The sequence below is a fragment of the Camelus ferus genome, chromosome X (genome assembly GCF_009834535.1).
Source record: "Camelus ferus isolate YT-003-E chromosome X, BCGSAC_Cfer_1.0, whole genome shotgun sequence".
NCBI lineage: Eukaryota > Metazoa > Chordata > Mammalia > Artiodactyla > Camelidae > Camelus > Camelus ferus.
Window position 1 is genome coordinate 80025124 of NC_045732.1, and position 17035 is coordinate 80042158.

Below are 17035 nucleotides of genomic sequence, written 5' to 3' on the forward strand. Positions count from 1 at the left end.
GCTTCAGGTCTGCAGAGGGAAGGAGCCCAGCGTTGCCAGGAGTCAAGGTAGAACCGTGTGTGGGGACTCGGTTTGCAGGCATCCAGGTCGGTTCTGCGGTCACCCCTGGGAGACCCAAGGCAGGGTTGCAAGGATCAGATCCCCACCCCCTCATCCCCGCTTCCCTCTCTGGTGTCCTGGCTCTGGAGGGTCCGAGTCCAAGGGGACCAAGCTCAGGTGGGCAGAGGGAGGCACCCAGGCCCAGCCGGGAGCCCAGGTGAGGAGCAGAGGGAGGGCTGAGGGAACCCATGGAATCCATCTCAGCCCCTGGCGTGCCACAGTCCTGGGAAGCCCTGGGCCTGGTGGCCTGATGTGAGTCCAGAGGCTCCCCTGGGGGTCTCAGGGCAGTAAGGGCCTTGGTGTGAGGGTGTGGGCTCGGGTCAACAAGGGGGCGTCCCAGGACCTGCCGGGGCTCAAGCTGAGGACGCTGAGGGAGGACCGAAGGGGCCCCACAGATCCCCGCCCCTGCTGCCAGCCCTGGGAGGGCCTGGGTGGGATGAGCACTCGTGGGGTCCTGACTTCCTGACATCCGGGTCTCGGAGGGACTGGGGTCCTGGGATGAGGGGCGGGGCCTCGGGTGGCCAGAGGGGAGACCACATGCCGCCTGAGTCAAGGTGAGGACCCCGAGGGAGAACGGAGGGATCCTGCACCCGGGACAGCGTTGCACCTTGGAGACCATAGGGCAAGGTGACCACTGGCGGCATTTCCTGACATCCGGGTCTCTGAGGGACTGGGGTTCCTGGGATGAGGGGTGGGTCCTCGGGTGGCCAGAGGCTAGACGACATGACGCCTAAGTGACGACCCTGAGGGAGAACTGAGGGGACCCCGAACTCGGAAAAGTGGTCATCCAACACAAAGGGGCCCTTGCTAGCTGCTGTCCGGAGGCCCGAGGGCAGGACAGGCCCACGTGTCGTGTCATGACCGCGGCATCCTGGTCTCAGAGAGACCTGGCACTTAGTGTGTGATGGGGGTGGGGGGAAACCCTCAGATCTGCAGAGGAGAGAATCCCAGGTCCCACTGGGAGTGAAGGTGACGACCGCGAGCCAGCAGTGAGGGACCCTGGACCCGAAAACACAGTCGGTCCTGGGACGTGATAGGGCGGCATCACCTCAGGCAGCATTTCCTGACATCCGGGTCTCGGAGGGACTGGGGTCCTGGTTTGAGGGGCGGGGCCTCGGGTGGGCTGAGGAGAGAATCCCAGGTCCTGCCGGGCGTCAAGGTGAGGACCCTGGGGGAGGACTGAGGGGGCCAGAGACCCCAGAACACAGTGGGTCCCGGGAGGTCATGGGGCGGCATCACCTCAGGCAGCATTTCCTGACATCCGGGTCTCAGAGGGACTGGGGACCGGGTTTGAGGGGCGGGGCCTCGGGTGCGCTGAGGAGAGAATCCCGGTTCCTGCCGGGCGTCAAGGCGAGGGCCCTGAGGAAGGACTGGGGACACCCTGGACTCCAGAATCGAGGGGACCCCAAGATATCTACCCCGGCAGGCAGCCCTCGGAGGCCTCAGGCCGGACGAGCCCATGGCAGCGTGCCGGGACTTCCGCGTCCGGGCCTCGGAGGGACTGGGGCGCTGGTGTGGGGAGCGAAGCCTCAGGTTGGGAAACGCGGGGCTGAGGGCCTGTCAGGACAGTAAGCAAGGACTGTGAGGGAGGACTGCGGGACCCTGGACCCCAGTACAGAGTCGGTCCTGGGAGATCATAGGGTGGCATGACCACAGGCACATTTCCTGACATCCGCGTCTCAGAGGGACTGGGGACCGGGTTTGAGGGGCGGGGCCTCAGATGGGCTGAGGTGGGAATCCCCGTTCCTGCCTGGCGCCACGGTGAGGATCCTGAGGGAGGACTGAGGGGACCAGAGACCCCAGATCAGTGGGGACCCGCCGAACCGATCCTGCCCCTGCTTTTCTCCCTGGGAGGCCCCAGGGCGAGATGAGCACACGTTGGTGTCTCGACTTCCCCATCCGGGTCTCAGAGAGACTGGGGCCTTAATATAAGGAGGGGGACCTCAGGTATGCAGAGGAGGGTATCCCCGGTCCCCCCGGTAGTCAAGGTGAGGACCCTGAGGGAGGACTAAGAGACCCTGCACCCCGGAACAGAGTCGGCCATGGGGGGCTATAGGGCAGGATGGCCAAAGGCAGCATTTCCTGACATCGCGGTCTCAGAGGGGACAGGGATCCTGGTATGAGGGGGCGGGGCGTCAGATGGGCAGAGGACAGAATCCTAAATTACCAGGAGGCAATGTGAGGACCGTGAGGGAGCCTTTGCCCTTGTGCTGGGTCTTGGAGGCCCCAGAGCAGGGTGACCAGGTGAGATGCTTTCTGACCTCTTAACTCAGAGGTCCTTGGGAGGTGAAGTCCCTGGTCTGAGGAGTGTGGCTCAGATGTGCAGAGGGTGGTCTCCCCGGAACCCCCAGTAGGACTGGGCAGACCCCCTCCCCAGGTAGAGGGGGCCTCAACAGAAACTTGCTCCTCTGCTCCTTCCTGGGAGGCCCGGGTGTGAGTCAGGAGGCATCACCTCCCCACTTTATCCTCAAACTCAGTGCGATGGTGGTGTCGGCCTGCAGGGGACAACCTCATGTTAGCTGAGGGGAGGGTCCCAGGACTTGCTGGGAGTAAATGTGAATATCTTGATACTGAGAGTAGAGAGTGAGCCCACAGAATCCGGCCCTGCCCCCTGTCATCCCTGAAGTCCCTGGGCAGGAGTGGCCAGTGGTGCTGCCCCCTCACCTCTGCCCCAGGCTCTCAGGGAATTCAGACCTAGTTCTGAGGTTGGCAGAAGGAGCCACAACCGGTCAGCAGCAGAAGGACTCACAGGATGTGCCAGGACTCAGGAGAAGGACCCTTTGGGTGGATGCAGGGCGTGAGGAGACCCTCACCCCAAAAGAGATGGGAACTTACAGTGTCCGGCTTGAGCTGTTTCAGCCCTAGGAGTCCCCGGTCAGGTCTGGCCGGATGGGGCCTGCCATCACTTCCGTCACGTGGTTGGGGGTGGGGTATCTCAGGGTGTGAGGACCTTGGTCTGAGGGGAAACATCAGGCCAGCAGAGGGAGGAGTCCTAGGATATCCCACGTGTCAAGGCAAGGACTCTTCATGAGGACCAAATGTACCCCGCCATCTCAGGAGAGGAAGGACCCCACCGGCTCCAGCTGACCCCTGTTCCCAGCCCTGGAAGGAACAGTCAGTGGTGGCCCTAAGTGCCGTGCTCACTTCCATCCTGGGTGGGAAGGTGGGAGTCTTCAGGGAGTTGAGGTCTGGGTCTGAAGGGCAGATGTCAACTCATCATCCCAGGTGGGGGCAGGGGGGAAGAGCAGGCCCTGGCGGGAGTAAAGATGCATGGCCTCCAGGCACTGAGGGCACCTCCGCCCAGGGCAGAGGGGCCGATCCCCGCTGCCAGTGCTTCTGGGTTTTTCGGGGGGAGCTGGGGGTGGATGTTGTGTAAATGGATCCTGGGACCAATTTCCACGTAGGGGAGAGGTTCCCCAGACCAACGACAGTTCTCAGACAGCAGCAGAGTGTTCAGGAATTCAACTGCGTTCTGACACTGTCTAGCCAGAGATGGCATCGGACCCTCTGGTTCAGGCCCAGTCCTCCAAGACTGCCCTCCCCCCACCACTTCAGAAGCCCACCGCAAGGCAAGGTTCTTGCCTGTGCTGCTAAATGGCCAGCTGTAGGTTGGGGATTCCAACTCCCTCCTCCTTGGGTTTCCAACGCTGGTGACAAGTCGAGGCTGTTACGTGTCCTTCTGAAAGACCTGTCCTTCTGAAAGACCTTCAGGGGTTGCCACGCCCTCCTCCTCAGGTTTGGTTGATTTGCTAGAGTGGCTCACAGGTCTCTGACAAACATACTACTTCCTAGATCACCAGCTGAACATAAAGGGCATGAGTCACGAAGAGCCAGATGGAAGAGGTGCTAGGGCCAAGGTGTGCGGGAGCGGGGCCGACTTCCCCGCTCTCTCAGACAGCGCCACTTGCCCCAGCTCTCTACCTGCTCGCCAACCCAGAAGCTCTCCAAACCCATCCTTTTGGGGTTTGACGGAGGCTTCATTACATAAGCACGATTGGTTAAATCATTGGCCATTGGCAACTGAACTCAAATCTCCAGCCTTTCTCCCCTCCCTGGTGGTGCTGGGGAGGGGCCAAAAGATCCAAACTTTTAATCACATGATTGGCTCTTCTGGCAACCAGCCCCATTTTAGGTGCTTTGCAAACACATCTCATTCACATAAAAAACAAAAAAAGCACATTCATCACTCTCAACACTGAGGACATCCCAAGGGCTTTGGGAGCTGTGAACAAGGAACTGTGCCCAGAAACCAAAGTCAATGACCAGAGGTATCCTTGTCCTGAATCACAGCAGGAAAGGGGCCTCCTCTCCTTTCTCTCCCGCCTTTCAGGGAGGTGAGGACCTTGGTGTGAGAGGACGGGTCAGATCATCTGAAGGAACCACGCCTTGGCAACAGAGAGAAGAGTCCCGGGTCCTCCCAGGAGTCAAGGTGAGGGCCCGAGGGAAGGGTGAGGGGACCCGCACGCCCACAACAAAGATGGGACACCAAAGGAAACCTCGTTCAGCCCTAGAAACCCTGGGAAGGTCGATAAGCTTGTCCTCCCACAAGGCCACTGGGTCCCCACCTGTCACCCCGGCCCAGACTCCTGTCAGCTGCCAACACCTGTCATTATGTCCCTGGTTCAGATGAGTGAGCTCCGCCAGGCTGTGGAAGACCTTCAGGACCCAAGAGACGCCCAGGGCCTGGTGGATGTGCAGCAGCTGGAGGCTGAGCAGGAGGGGGCCGCATCCCCCCGGTCCTCCTCGTCCTCCTCCTCCTCCTCCTCCTCAGTCTCCTCTTCCTACTCTGCCGGTGCCGAGTCCCTGCGCCAAGGGGCAGAGCTTTCAATGATGGCTGACCTGGTGAGCTTCCTGCTCCTCAAGTATCGCAGGAAGCAGCCGACCACCAGGGCAGAAATGCTGAGTATCCTCAGAGCATACCAGCACCACTTCCCTGTGGTCTTCAGCCAGGCCTCTGAGTGCATGCAGCTGGTCTTTGGGGTGGATGTGAAGGAGGTGGACCCCAAGGAGCACTTGTACATCCTGGTCCCCACCCTGGGCCTCACCTGTGATGGGATGCAGGGTGATGAGCGGAGCATGCCCAAGAACGGCCTCCTGGTGATACTTCTGGGTGTCATCGTCCTGGGGGGAGAGGGGGCGCCTGAGGAAGAGGTGTGGGGAGCACTCGGTGTCATGGGGGTGCATCCTGGGAGGGAGCACTTCATCTATGGGGAGCCCAGGGAGCTCATCACCAAAGCGTGGGTGCAGGAGGGGTACCTGGAGTACCGGCAGGTGGCCGACAGCGATCCCGCTCGCCACGAGTTCCTGTGGGGGCCCCGGGCCCACGCGGAGACCAGCAAGTTGCAAGTCCTGGAGCATTTGTTTAGACTCAACAGTAAGGGTCCCATTTCCTTCCCGTCCCTGTCTGAGGAGGCCGTGAGCAATGAGGAAGAGGGGGCCTGAGCCAGACTTGCAGCCGCGCTCCTTCCAGGCCCCTGTCCAGCAGCTTCTCCTGCCGGGCAGGAAGGGAGTCCATCCTTCACTCTGTGTTTGCAGAGCGAGCGGTCAGCCTTGGAAGGAGTGAGGGCCCGGGCCAGCTCGGGGGGCACGGCGTACAGCATCTCTGGGCTCCTCCCGTCCTTTATGGTGACGTGGAAATTGATCTTTGTTTCCTGTAGGTGTTTTTCAGTGCTGTTCCTATTAATAGAAGATTTAATAAGCTTCAGTATCTAACTTTGTGAATGACATTGATCACAACGTGTGTGTGCTTATCCAGTTCAAACACAACAGTTTTCCTCTTCTGTAAAGGAGACTGAAATCTCTCTCTTTTTTTTTTTTTTTTTTCCTGTCATCCTGGATGACATAATATGGAATTGCAATTAGAATTGTTCGGGAAATGTGAGAGTAATTAGCAATAATATAGATGAGGGAAGATTTAGAACAATAAAAGTAAAAATATTAACTCGCTTCTTATCCCTTCTTGTTTGTCATTTTATACGTGTAATATCCCTATGTTTAATTGGATTTCCACGGGTTATTTAAGAAAGTAGGAGAAAATCAGTCTGAATCAACAGGATCCCCGCTCACCGTCTCACTTCATCCGCACACATTCACCGAGCCTCTGCTCTCCGGAGGGCTCTGTGTTAGTGGGGACACTAGGAAAAGCAAGACACACCCCACACCTAGAAGGACAGGCTAGGAGCCCAGTCACATCAGGAAGATGGTGACATGTCCCTGAAGTCCCACAGAACAAGGGAAAGAAGCGGCGAGGCGGAGGGGGTCCGGGAGAGAGCACCCAAGTGCAAGTGCGCAGAGCCAGGGCAGGTGGGGGCTTTGGGAAGCTGGGCTTCCTTCCGTGGGAGGTGACGGTAATGAAGCTGGGTGGTGGCGGCGGCCAGACTTGAAGAAGGCGTGTTTTGGGTTTCAGAAGCCACAGTTCGGATGGAAGGGCGGCTGGGAGGGGGCAAAGGTTGTTCCTTGACTCCCTTCCTAGGAGCTCGGTGTTGAGTCCAGCTGGGAACGCTCCCCCACCCCTCAGTGTAACCTAGCCTCTAATCGGGAGAATTTACTTAGTTCCATTTACGAGGCATGCTTTTTGGCTGATTAGCTCTTCCACATCCTACTGAGCTGCGTGTTCTCTAACATGACCTGGATAACAAACCAACCAGCCAAGTCCCAGAGGAGGGAGTGGAAGGGTCTGGGGCCAAAGAAAATCAGAAGCAACTGCCAATCATCGCGGTTCCAACAGGCAGCGCGCCCCGCGCGAGGTGCTTGGCGCACATCGCACGCACCCCTGCAGTCCTGCGGGCCGGGCCTCCTCACACCCGCCCACTGCACAGATGAAGACCCTGGGGTCGTGGGGCTCGGGAACCTTCCCAGGATCACGTGCTAGTAAGTGACGGGGTGGGGCCGAGACCCCTGGTCTGAATTCATCTAGAGCCCACGCTGCGCCCACCCATCGCAGCCTGCGGCCCGCCTCCTGACCCAGAGTCCACTTGTCTCCTCAGTGTCCTCATGGAGTCTGTCGGGTGACAGAAAGTAGGATCCTGAGGCCCAGGTAGTAAAAGCTGGACCAAGAAAGGAAGGTGACTGTGACAATCAAAGCCAGGGTGAGGACTGTCTGCGGTTTCTTGAGAGCTGACCCTGCCAGGTGGTGGCACTGCTGTCCAGTCCCAGCCCTTATCCCACACGACAGCACCCTGCCCTGGTCTCCTCCTTCCTCGGGGCCCTCCTGGCCAACTCGAACCTGACCTGCTGACTTGGTCATCACGGGGGGTGGGGGTGTGGAGAGAGAGAGAGGGAGAGACAGAGACAGAGAGAGAGAGAGACACAGAGAGACGGAGACAGACAGAGACAGAGACAGAGAGACAGTCACGGAGACAGACACAGGGACAGAGCGAGAGCCAGAGCGCGAGACTGGGCTTGAGACTGGGATTGGGATTGTGGTTGACTGCGTCTGGAAGGCCACATTCCTTATGGGATAACATCCCTAACGTAGACTTTTCAGAAGCTGGAGAAAAGGTAACACTAGGGAACATCCTGACACCGTCTCCCCGACCCCAGTGGGGGAGGGGTGCGGCTGTAACAGAGCTTGCCTGGGGCTCCTTTGGAAAGTGCATTGCACCCGACGGCCCCTGTGCCATTTGAGCTTCTAAGGATGGCTTTCCCGGGTCTCCTTGGCCTTGGACAACTACGAAATGAGTCATCACTGGACAAGGAAGACTCCCCTTTGCTGCTGTCCCTGCGGGGTGCAGGTGGCTTCCGGGCAGACACAAGGCCCCCAGTCTGGGCTGAGGCCGTGGGCTCGGGCGTCCGCAGTGGACCACAGGCCGGCTCTACTTCTCCGTCGGGCGGATCCTAGGCCCACGACTCCACCTTCCCCGGCCCGGCCCGGGCCTTCCCTGCCACCTGCCCCGGGTCAGACGGGAAGAGTCCACGGCGCTGCACCGCAGAGCGCTCAGCACCGCCAAGGGAATGCAGGCGCCCTCCCACCTGCTCGAGCTGTCGCAGTGACCGTGCACAGCTGCTTTCAAGGACACTAAAGCCAGCTCCTGGGGGACATACAAATTTGTTCGTTCCAAGATAGGCTGGGGACCCCGTTCACATCCTAGTCTGCTGTCCTCAAGGACCTCTTTCCTGGTCTGGAGGGGGAGGCAGATACACCCAAGGTCTCAGGGAGACAGGAGCACCCCATCTTGGGACTGGACATGCAAGGCGGGCTGTGGGAGCCTTGGGAGGGAGCCTGGGACCGGAGGAAGCCCTGACTGCCGAGGTGGCCTGGAAGCCGGGCCGGCCTTGAAGCCGGGCCCCAACATGCAGAGCGGCCTCTGGATAGAGACGGGCATCGCCACCCGACGAGGCAGCTTGAGGACACGCCCAGACAGGGGAGTTCTTGGCGGGTCCCAGAGCAGCTGGGGACTGGGTGCGGGTCTGGCCCAGGGCCCATGGATGGTGACGGAGAGCGCTTGGGTGGTCCTCTGGGCTGGCGGACACCAGGGGCTAAGGCAGGTGCAGCGGCCGGCGGGCCAGGCTGGGAAAGGCAGGCCTTGGACGTCGTGAGGGCTGGTATCGAGTAACAAGTGTCCTGAGCCATGGCTGAGAGCGACCCCTGGGGCGCTACACGTAGCCACGGCCCAGCCGGCCCCCCCACTGGGGGGGGGCAGGGGTGCGTGGGAGGGAGGGAGGCCGACCTGTGAGGGGGCAGGCCCACCAGACCCAGGGTGTGAGGGAGGGCTGGAAGGAGCGGGCGGCAGGCGAGGCCACAGGGCTGGGATCGGCCCACCGATGTCCCAGCCTTTGGGCCCCCTTCTGAGACGCCCCCATGGCCTCCACTGAAGTTCGAACTCTAAGGACACGTCCCTGCAGGAGGGAGTGACCCGAACAAGTGCTCTGTAAACCTGTTTAGAGGCACAAAGACCTGAGCCCAAGCTCTAGTCTCGGCCTAGGAGCTCCACGAAGGCTGACAGTCCTCAGACTCGAGGGCCCCTTGGGAGAATCTCTTTCGAACCCCTTGCCCTCCCCTTCTGGAACAGGGAGTGGCCCTCAGAGAGGACAGACGCCTCTCCTTAGCGGCAGAGCTGGGATGAGGACCTAGGAGCCTGGCAGACGGGCCTTTCCAGGTCCCATTGTCTCTCCCTGTGCAGTGACTAGGAAGAACAGCCACCACAGCGGCTACAGAACACGTGTCCCCCCAGACCACTGTCCTGTCTGTCCTGCCATCCGTGGTGAAGACGGCTCTCGGGCGGGATTTGTCCCATCCCACACCCAGAGCCTCATCTATTTTCAGTCACACGTGGACGGGCTTTCCGTTGGTCACGTCCAGCTCAACAAGTAGGAATTGTCCTTGGGAGTGAGTCTGTAGAGTAGGCCCCTTGAGAAGTACCGCACCCAGAGCAGGCAAAATTATTCAGTGTACCTGCCACCGAGGTGACGGCGGGACGGGGACCCAGGGCTGGGGGTGGGGCTGGCTCGGGGAAGGCCAGCAGGGCAGGCCTGGGAGCAGACCAGGGAAATGCTTGCTCTCAACACATCAGAATACATGCTGAACCCCCAGATCAAGGACTGCAAAGGGGAAGAAGCAGGGCAGAGCCGAGTTGGAAGCGGAAGGCCAGCAATCTGGCAGGGCAGGAGCCTAACCCCCCCCAGTGACAGAGGGAAGAGGGCCTTAGAGCAGCCTCAGGGGAGGCTGAATCCGAGGTCTGAGGGAGGTGCTCTGGCGCGGACTAAGGCCGGTGTTCTGAAAGTGAGTGCTCTCGGGCCACGAGGAGTTTCTATGGCAAGAAATGGACACTAAAGAGGATCCCATGTGCTCTGGAGAGGGGTGGGGCTGCGGACAGCGGAGCTCAAAAGGAGGCTCCAAAGCACAGGGGAGGATGCGGCCATCCACTCACGCGGCACGGGGGGAACCCTATGTGCCAGGTGCTTTGGTGACACTGAAGTGGGACGTGGGGAGTGCCCCCACACGCTCCCACACACAGCCCCACTCTGGGGACAGCTCGACCCAGGGGCAGGAGAACGGAACACTTCCTTACGGCCCATCAGAGCTGGACCGACCAGCCAGCAGGAACAGCTGGAAGAGACCAAGGCAGGAGCTGGTGGCGGGGTGGGGGGAGGGGGCGCTGCCAGCCAGCCCGGGCCAACCAGCCCACTCGGACCACCACTTCCGGGAGGTGCAGTCGCCCGGGGCCCATCTCACCCCTGCCGCCTTGGTGGTAGCCAAGCCAGGGCCAGCCAGGGCCTGGCCCTTGAACAAATCGGAGGCTGGCAACAGGCCTCCCCAACCTTTGGGGATGGAAACAGGATCATGTCTGTCCGCCCACTCAGGGCCTGGCCCCTGGGAAAAAGGTGCCTGGCAGCAGATGGGAGCCTTCTCCCGGGAACTTGAACATACCTTCCTACACTTTTAGAAAACAGAGAAGCTGGGGGCTCTGTACCCCTCGCCTCCCCTCCCCTCCCCTCCCCTCCCCTCCGCCAGGGCTCCCTGTCCAGACCAACTCTGTGACCTCACGTGACACATAAAGAGGACGATGACCAAAGTCGCTGGTTGCCCTGCTACCGAGATTCTAGAATTCTGCGGACACTATTTACTGGGCGTCCCTGCTCAGATTGAAGGCACTTCTGCCCTGAGAGCTCAGTGATCTGGTCTCAGGGAGAGCGTGTGCCTGGTCTAGACTAGCTGCATGGCGAGTCAGAGCCCCGACGAGGAATATACGGCCACGGCGGCCCCCGCAGCTGATGGAGAGCCCCCAGCGGGGGCCCCATCGGGTTCATCCCCGGATCCAAAGGTGGATTCGAGGGGGATTTTGGAGAGGCCCGGCGACCAGGCCGAGAGCCAAGATCCAGGCTCCCAAGACAACCAGCCACCACAGGACCCAAACCCAGGTCCCGCCAACGTGGACGGAACCCATGGTGTTCTTGGGCTCTCCTTCCCGAGAAAGCTCTGGATGATAGTGGAGGACGAGGCCTTCACGTCCGTGCGCTGGAACGACAAGGGAGACATGCTGATCATCGAGGAAGACCTTTTCCAGCGGGAGGTTCTTCGCCGGCGCGGCGCAGACAGGATCTTTGAAACAGACAGCTTGAAGAGCTTCATCCGCCAACTGAACCTCTATGGGTTCAGGAAAATACACCTGCCCGGCACTCTGGGTCGCTCTCCGGGGAAGAAAAGGCTGATGGTAACGTAGACAGCCCTTCCGTCTCCCGAGTTCTCTGTTCCTGGAACAGCTTCCTAGTCCTGAGCGGATGAGTGATGTGCTGGGCGGGGTTCATTCCCGAGGGGGACTTTTTTCCTGTGAGCCAGTACTGAATGAAGGCTGAGGCAGTCCGGCGTGTCATGGAAGGCTCGCCCCTTAGAGATGCCCTGCGGGTGTGACCGAAGACCCAGGGGCCACTTCACGTCAGGGAGCTAGAGTGACACCTCAGCCCAGGCACCACGTAGCTTTAGTGAGCGCACACTCCAGGGCGAAACAAAACTTGCCAGGAATTTAAAAAGACCTTTTCTCCACAGTCAAACAAGACCTTTATGACGGAGGTGGGCGGGGAGGAGTGAATATTTCCCCCGAAATGACGAGAATGATTCTTGTCCTTTCAGATCTACCACAACTGCAACTTTCAGAGAGAGAAGCCCCTGCTGATCGAGAACATGCGGAGAAAAGGTGACCCGAGAGCAACTGCTCGGCCCGCTTCCAGCACAACCACCCCAAAGAGAAAGAAGCAAGCCGTCCCACCTATGAGATGCACCCAATTTTTCCATCAGAATGACTCCACCAATGATGCCGACAGGAAGACCCAGAGGGAAGCCCCCCGTGCTCAGGTGCCCAGCGGCTTCCGGGCCTTCGTGCTCCCTGGCGTCTTGTCTGCCGGCCGGGTGGCCAGGTTGGTGGTAGTGCAGCGTCCCTCCAGCGAGCAGGGCGGCCCGAGTGGGGAGGGCACCTCCAGGAATGTCACGCTAGTGCCCCCGGCTACTGCCGGAAGGGACGGTGCAGGGGAGCTGCCCAGAAGCCCCCCCGTTTGCCCCGATCCCAGCTCGGTGGTGTCCACGTGCAACACGGGTTACTGCATGCTGCTCGCGGCCCTTCTGCTCATGGCCCCCAACCAGGAGGCCCGAGGCCGATGAAGAGCCCGAGGGCTCTTCAGATTACAAGTGTGCTCTCTGCGAACAGTTCCAGAACAACCCAAAGCGCTGAGCTCACAGACCACTAGAGACACACGAAGAGCACCGTCCTGTAACCATGAACATTTTGGGCTTTAATAAAGAAAAGCAAAACTCCCCGGGACTAAATAAACAATCTGCGAGACCCGCGGGTCCGTGTTCTTTCTCGCGTTCGATTCCGCACACCTCTCACCAGATAAGCCCGCGGAGGCTGGAGACCCCGGCCGGGGGCAGGCTTTGGTCCCCATCGGCCTCTTGCATCTGAAGCTGTGGCATCTCGGACACCCGCCCAAGGAGGTGGGGAGCGAGCACTGAGGCGAGCCCAGGAAGGTCTGGTCCGCTGGGCCGGGCCTGCCCGTCAGGGGACAGACAGCCTGGCTTCTGACCTCGGGGGTGTCTCCCCCCCATTACTCATGCATCGCGGAGCAGGAGGGTCTTCCTCCTGGGTCCCCCAAGGATGCCAGAAGTTTCTGATCAGCAGCTCAGCGTCTCCAGCTCACGATCCAGGGGCCCCCCACGGAGGCCCGCCGAAAAGTAGGGCCACCCCCTCCACCAAGGGCTGAGAGCACTGCAGCCTGGCTCCGAAGAGACGGGGGGTTGCAGTCAAACGCCTGGGGGGAGGCCCGTCACCCTCGAAGGTAGCAACCACTGGAAACCCTACTCTCAAGTGACCAACCCCTCCCCCCCCAACAAATGTATAAAAGATCTCCCACCCAGCGAACACCAGCACTGCTCACTTCCATCAGGGCTGTAGTTAGGACCCTTTCTTGGGACGTGAAGCGGCCGTGCGGCACGTCTAACACACCGGCTCCGTGAGCCAAGGGACACTTTACAACAGGGCGAGAGTCATCTGCGAGGCAGACGGTGCTCTTTCTGAGTCCGACGTCCTCTTGCCCGGGAGTCAGGCCGTCGCTGGCTGGTGACTCCCTGGCAAGCACTCAGCGCCCGCTCCAGCCGTCCCACATCGTCTCCTGGATGCTCTTCAGACCCTCTAGGGGTTTTGACCAGAACAAAGGCGGGGAGAACACTCACCAGCTCTCTCAAAACACATTTCTCTACACAATCCAGAATCAGCAGGGCCAGAATGAGCAGCGGCCTGCAAGGCCGCTTCCCCTTGTCCTAGAGGTCCAAAGTCCTTGAGACTCTGTCACCGAGCCCAGGGAGGCATCTCCCTGCAGGGGTCCCGCTCCCCCGTCCCCGCGTCCCGGTGGACACATCTGTTTCCGGGAACAGCACAGAGTGGGGAGCGCCCTCCAGGGCGGCGCCGATTCAGAGCGAACCAGGGGAGCACGTCCAGGGCGTGACGGCGAGCTGACCGTGCCACGGTTTAGCTTGGTCTCTCGGTCACCTCCTCTCAAGAGCCCACGCTGCTCAGGCCTCTTGCCCAAAGGGGACCAGGTGCTTGGGGACGTCTACCTGGAAGATGCCCTTCCCGCCTCTCCTGGGCACGGGCTCCAGTAACCACCGGGGGTTGGAGAGCGTGGTCAGGTACTTCTGCTGCAGGTTGGTCAGGACGGCTCGATTCTCCAGTTCCACAACCTCCTCGGGACCTAAGTTTTCTGGGCACAGCAAAGTGTCCCCAACGTCAACGAGCCCTGTGCACAAAGAGAGAAGCACACAGATGTCTTCCCTTCCATAAACCAGGCCTGCCCCTAAGAGAACATGGTTATTCAAGGTCACAACCACTAGAGACGGAGGCGATATCAGCACGTGGACCCAGAGTCAACTGGGTCGCGCTGGCTGAGCACTTCCGAGGAACCGACGTCCCTCTTCAGGGCACTTGGGGCGAGGCCCAGGGAGGGAGACATTTTCTTCTCATTGCTCCCCCAAATTCTAATTCCATGTTATCTTGTTCAGGATGACACAATAAGATTGGAGATTTATAACTTGTTTTACAAAAGAGCAAATCTCTTGTGTTTGAACTCGATAAGGATACAGACATTGTGATTAATGTCATTGACAAAGTTACATAGTGAAGCTTATTAAATCTTCTGATACAAGGAACACCACTGAAAAATTCCTACAGGAAACAAAGATCAATTTCCATGTCATCATAAGGGACGGGAGGAGCCCAGAGATGCTGTACACCGTGTACCCCCAACTGGCCCGGGCTGTCACCCCTTAGGAGGCTGCCTGCTCGCTCTCCAAACACACAGTGAAGGATGGACTCACTTCCGGCCCGACAGGAGAAGCTGCCGGACAGGGGCCTGGAAGGAGCCCGGCTGCAAGTCTGGCTCAGGGCCACTCTTTCTCATCACTCAACACCTCTTCAGACAGGGACAGGAAGGAACTGAGATTCCTTGTATTGACCCTGAGCAAATGCTCCAGGACTTGCAGCTTGCTGGTCTCCGCGTGGTCCCGGGGCCCCCACAGGAGCTCGTAGCAAGGGGGATCGCTGTTGGGCACCTGCAGGTACTCCACATACCCCTCCCGCACCCACACGTTGGTGACGAGCTCCCTGGGCTCCCCGTAGATGCAGTGCTCCCTCCCGGGATACACCCCCATGACACTCAGTGCTTCCCACATCTTCTCCTCAGTGGCGCACTCTCCCTCCAGGAGGATCACACCCAGGAGCATCACCAGGAGGCCGTTCTTGGGCATGCTCTGCCCATCGCCCAGCATCCCGTCACAGGTGAGGCCCAGGGTGGGGACCAGGACATACGAGTGCTCCCTGGGGTCCACCTCCTTCACATCCACCCCAAAGACCAGCTGCACACACTCAGAGGCTTGGCTCAAGACCACAGGGAAGTGGTCCTGGTCATCTCTGAGGACCGCATTCAGCATGTCTTCCTTTGTGGTCGGCTCCTTTGAGTGGTACTTCAGGAGCAGGAAGCTCACCAGTTCAGCCACCTTCAAATGGAGTGGGTCTGGGTGTGAGGACTCGGCATCTGCCGGGTCCTGCCCGGTGCTGGGCCCCTCCTCACCTTGGCTTCTGAGGCCATTGTCTTCCGACTGGCTCCAGGGAGGGGCTGCCACGGCTGTGGGGGAGGGGCAGACACCCTGAGGGCTCTGCGCGGGACTGGGTGTCCCAGAATCAGCCACCTCCTCCACTGCCCAGCAACAGGACTGAGTAGGAAGACGAGGAGGAGAAGGAGGAGGAGGAGGAGGAAGAGGAGGAGGAGGAGGGAGACAACGGGGATGCGCCCTCCTCCTCCTCAACCCAAATGTCCTGCTCATCCTCGGAATCCTCAGCCTCTCTTGGGTCGTGAAAGTCGGCTTCAGTGTGGTGGAGGTCACGCATCTGAACGGGAGGCACGGTGAGTGGTGTCGGGCAGCTGAGAGCAGCGAGGGCAGGGGTGACAGATGGGGACCCACGGGCCTGGGGGAGAAAGGGAGTGTCAGTGACCCGGGCTGAGAAACCCACCCTGAGGGGCTCTGACAAAGGCTACTTACAGGTCTCCTCTTCAGGGGTGCCCTCGGCCTCACAGGGGCTCTCCTCCTGGTGGACGGTCGTCTGTGAATCTGACGGGGGAAGTGAGGCGGCTCCTCAGGGTGCAGCCGGCACAGCCCGAGGTTCTGAGGACGCCAGAGGGTGTGTGGAGTGGACGTAGGCCTTGTGGGGTCCCCTCTGTTCCCAGAGCCCCCGGGTACACACTCAGGGCCCACACCTCACCTTCAGTCCTGGCACTGCCGGCCTCCTGTGCTCTGTGACCCGAGGACACGTGTCTCAGACCTAGGCCTTCCCGGTGTCTGGAGCCCCTGGGAGAGAAAGGAGGGGAGATCCTCGGATCTACACTGTGGCACAGCCCTGGACCCGCGTGCTGGCAGGAGGCCTGGGCTCTGGCAGGTTCCCACTCTTCTAGAGTAGGAGGTCCTGTCCGCGCTAACTCAGGGTCCTCACCGGGACTCCAAGCGGGACCTGGGATTCTGCTCTCCAACCACCTGAGGGCCCCATCCTGATAGTAGGTCCCCGGTCTCTCTGAGCCCTGGATGCCGAAGTCAGGACACACCACGTGTGCTCATCCCGCATTGAGGCCTCCCAGGGCTGACAGCAGGGGCAGGATCGGTTGTGTCCCCTCTGTTCTAGGGTCTCAGGTCCCCTCACTCCTCCCTTAGGGTCCTCACCTTGACTGCTGGCGGGACCTGGGATTCCCCTCTCAGCCCACCCGAGGCCCCGCCCATCATACCAGGACCCCAGAACCTCCGAGACCCGGATGTCAGGAAATGCCACCGGTGGTCACCCTGCCCCAAGGCCTCCAAGGTCCAACACTGTCCCGGGGTGCAGGATCCATCCGTTCTCCCTCGGGGTCCTCACTTTGACTCAGGCGGCATGTAGCCTCCCCTTGGAACCCCCGAAGCCCCACCCCTCATCCCAGGACCCCAGTCCCTCGGAGACCCGGATGTCAGGAAGTCAGGACCCCACGAGTGCTCATCCCACCCAGGCCCTCCCAGGGCTGACAGCAGGGGTGGGATGCTGTGAGGCACCTTCTGTCCTCCCTCAGCGTCCTCAGCTTGAGCCCCGGCAGGTCCTGGGACGCCCCCCTTGTTGACCCGAGCCCACACCCTCACACCAAGGCCCTCACTGCCCTGAGACCCCCAGGGGAGCCTCTGGACTCACATCAGGCCACCAGGCCCAGGGCTTCCCAGGACTGTGGACGCCAGGGGCTGAGATGGATTCCATGGGTTCCCTCAGCCCTCTCTCTGCTCCTCACCTGGGCTCCCGGCTGGGCCTGGGCCTCTCCCTGTGCCCACCTGAGCTTGGTCCCCTTGGACTCAGACCCTCCACAGCAAGGACACCCATGATGGAACCGGAGGCGGAGGGGGGATGTCGCTGATCCCGCAGCCTACCAGGGGTCTCCCAGGTCT

General features: G+C 60.5%; 3 protein-coding genes across 11 annotated transcripts; 2 read left to right on the plus strand and 1 right to left on the minus strand.

The window, feature by feature from the left end:
* The first annotated feature begins 1277 nt into the window (after window positions 1–1277).
* On the plus strand, window positions 1278–8091 carry LOC102511174 (melanoma-associated antigen 8). Its single transcript, XM_032474711.1, is given in 4 exon segments — window positions 1278–1632; window positions 4430–4528; window positions 4726–5724; window positions 7897–8091. Coding segments are annotated over 4 exon segments (1602 nt in total). The 5' UTR covers window positions 1278–1323.
* Window positions 4126–16985, minus strand: LOC116661936 (melanoma-associated antigen 8-like). Of its 9 annotated transcripts, none has more exons than XR_004317892.1 (7): window positions 16071–16985; window positions 15843–15928; window positions 15623–15691; window positions 13646–15548; window positions 5356–5775; window positions 5145–5220; window positions 4126–4902 (listed from the first exon to the last, which is right to left on the minus strand). XR_004317892.1 is itself a non-coding variant. In XM_032474891.1 (4 exons), the coding sequence occupies exon 4, from the start codon at window positions 15404–15406 to the stop codon at window positions 14465–14467; it is 942 nt and encodes a 313-aa protein (XP_032330782.1). In that variant the 5' UTR covers window positions 15407–15548; window positions 15623–15691; window positions 15843–15928; window positions 16336–16985; the 3' UTR covers window positions 12299–14464. The 9 variants fall into 9 exon arrangements, 3 of the variants coding, with proteins under 3 accessions (XP_032330782.1, XP_032330781.1, XP_032330783.1); XR_004317894.1 differs by having other exon boundaries at window positions 5145–5239; XR_004317893.1 differs by having other exon boundaries at window positions 4126–5239.
* LOC102510950 (heat shock transcription factor, X-linked member 3) lies at window positions 10679–12397 on the plus strand. The gene is given in 3 exon segments (XM_014556097.2): window positions 10679–11252; window positions 11669–12175; window positions 12177–12397. Coding segments are annotated over 3 exon segments (1089 nt in total). The 5' UTR covers window positions 10679–10757; the 3' UTR covers window positions 12264–12397.
* Window positions 16986–17035: the final 50 nt, after the last annotated feature.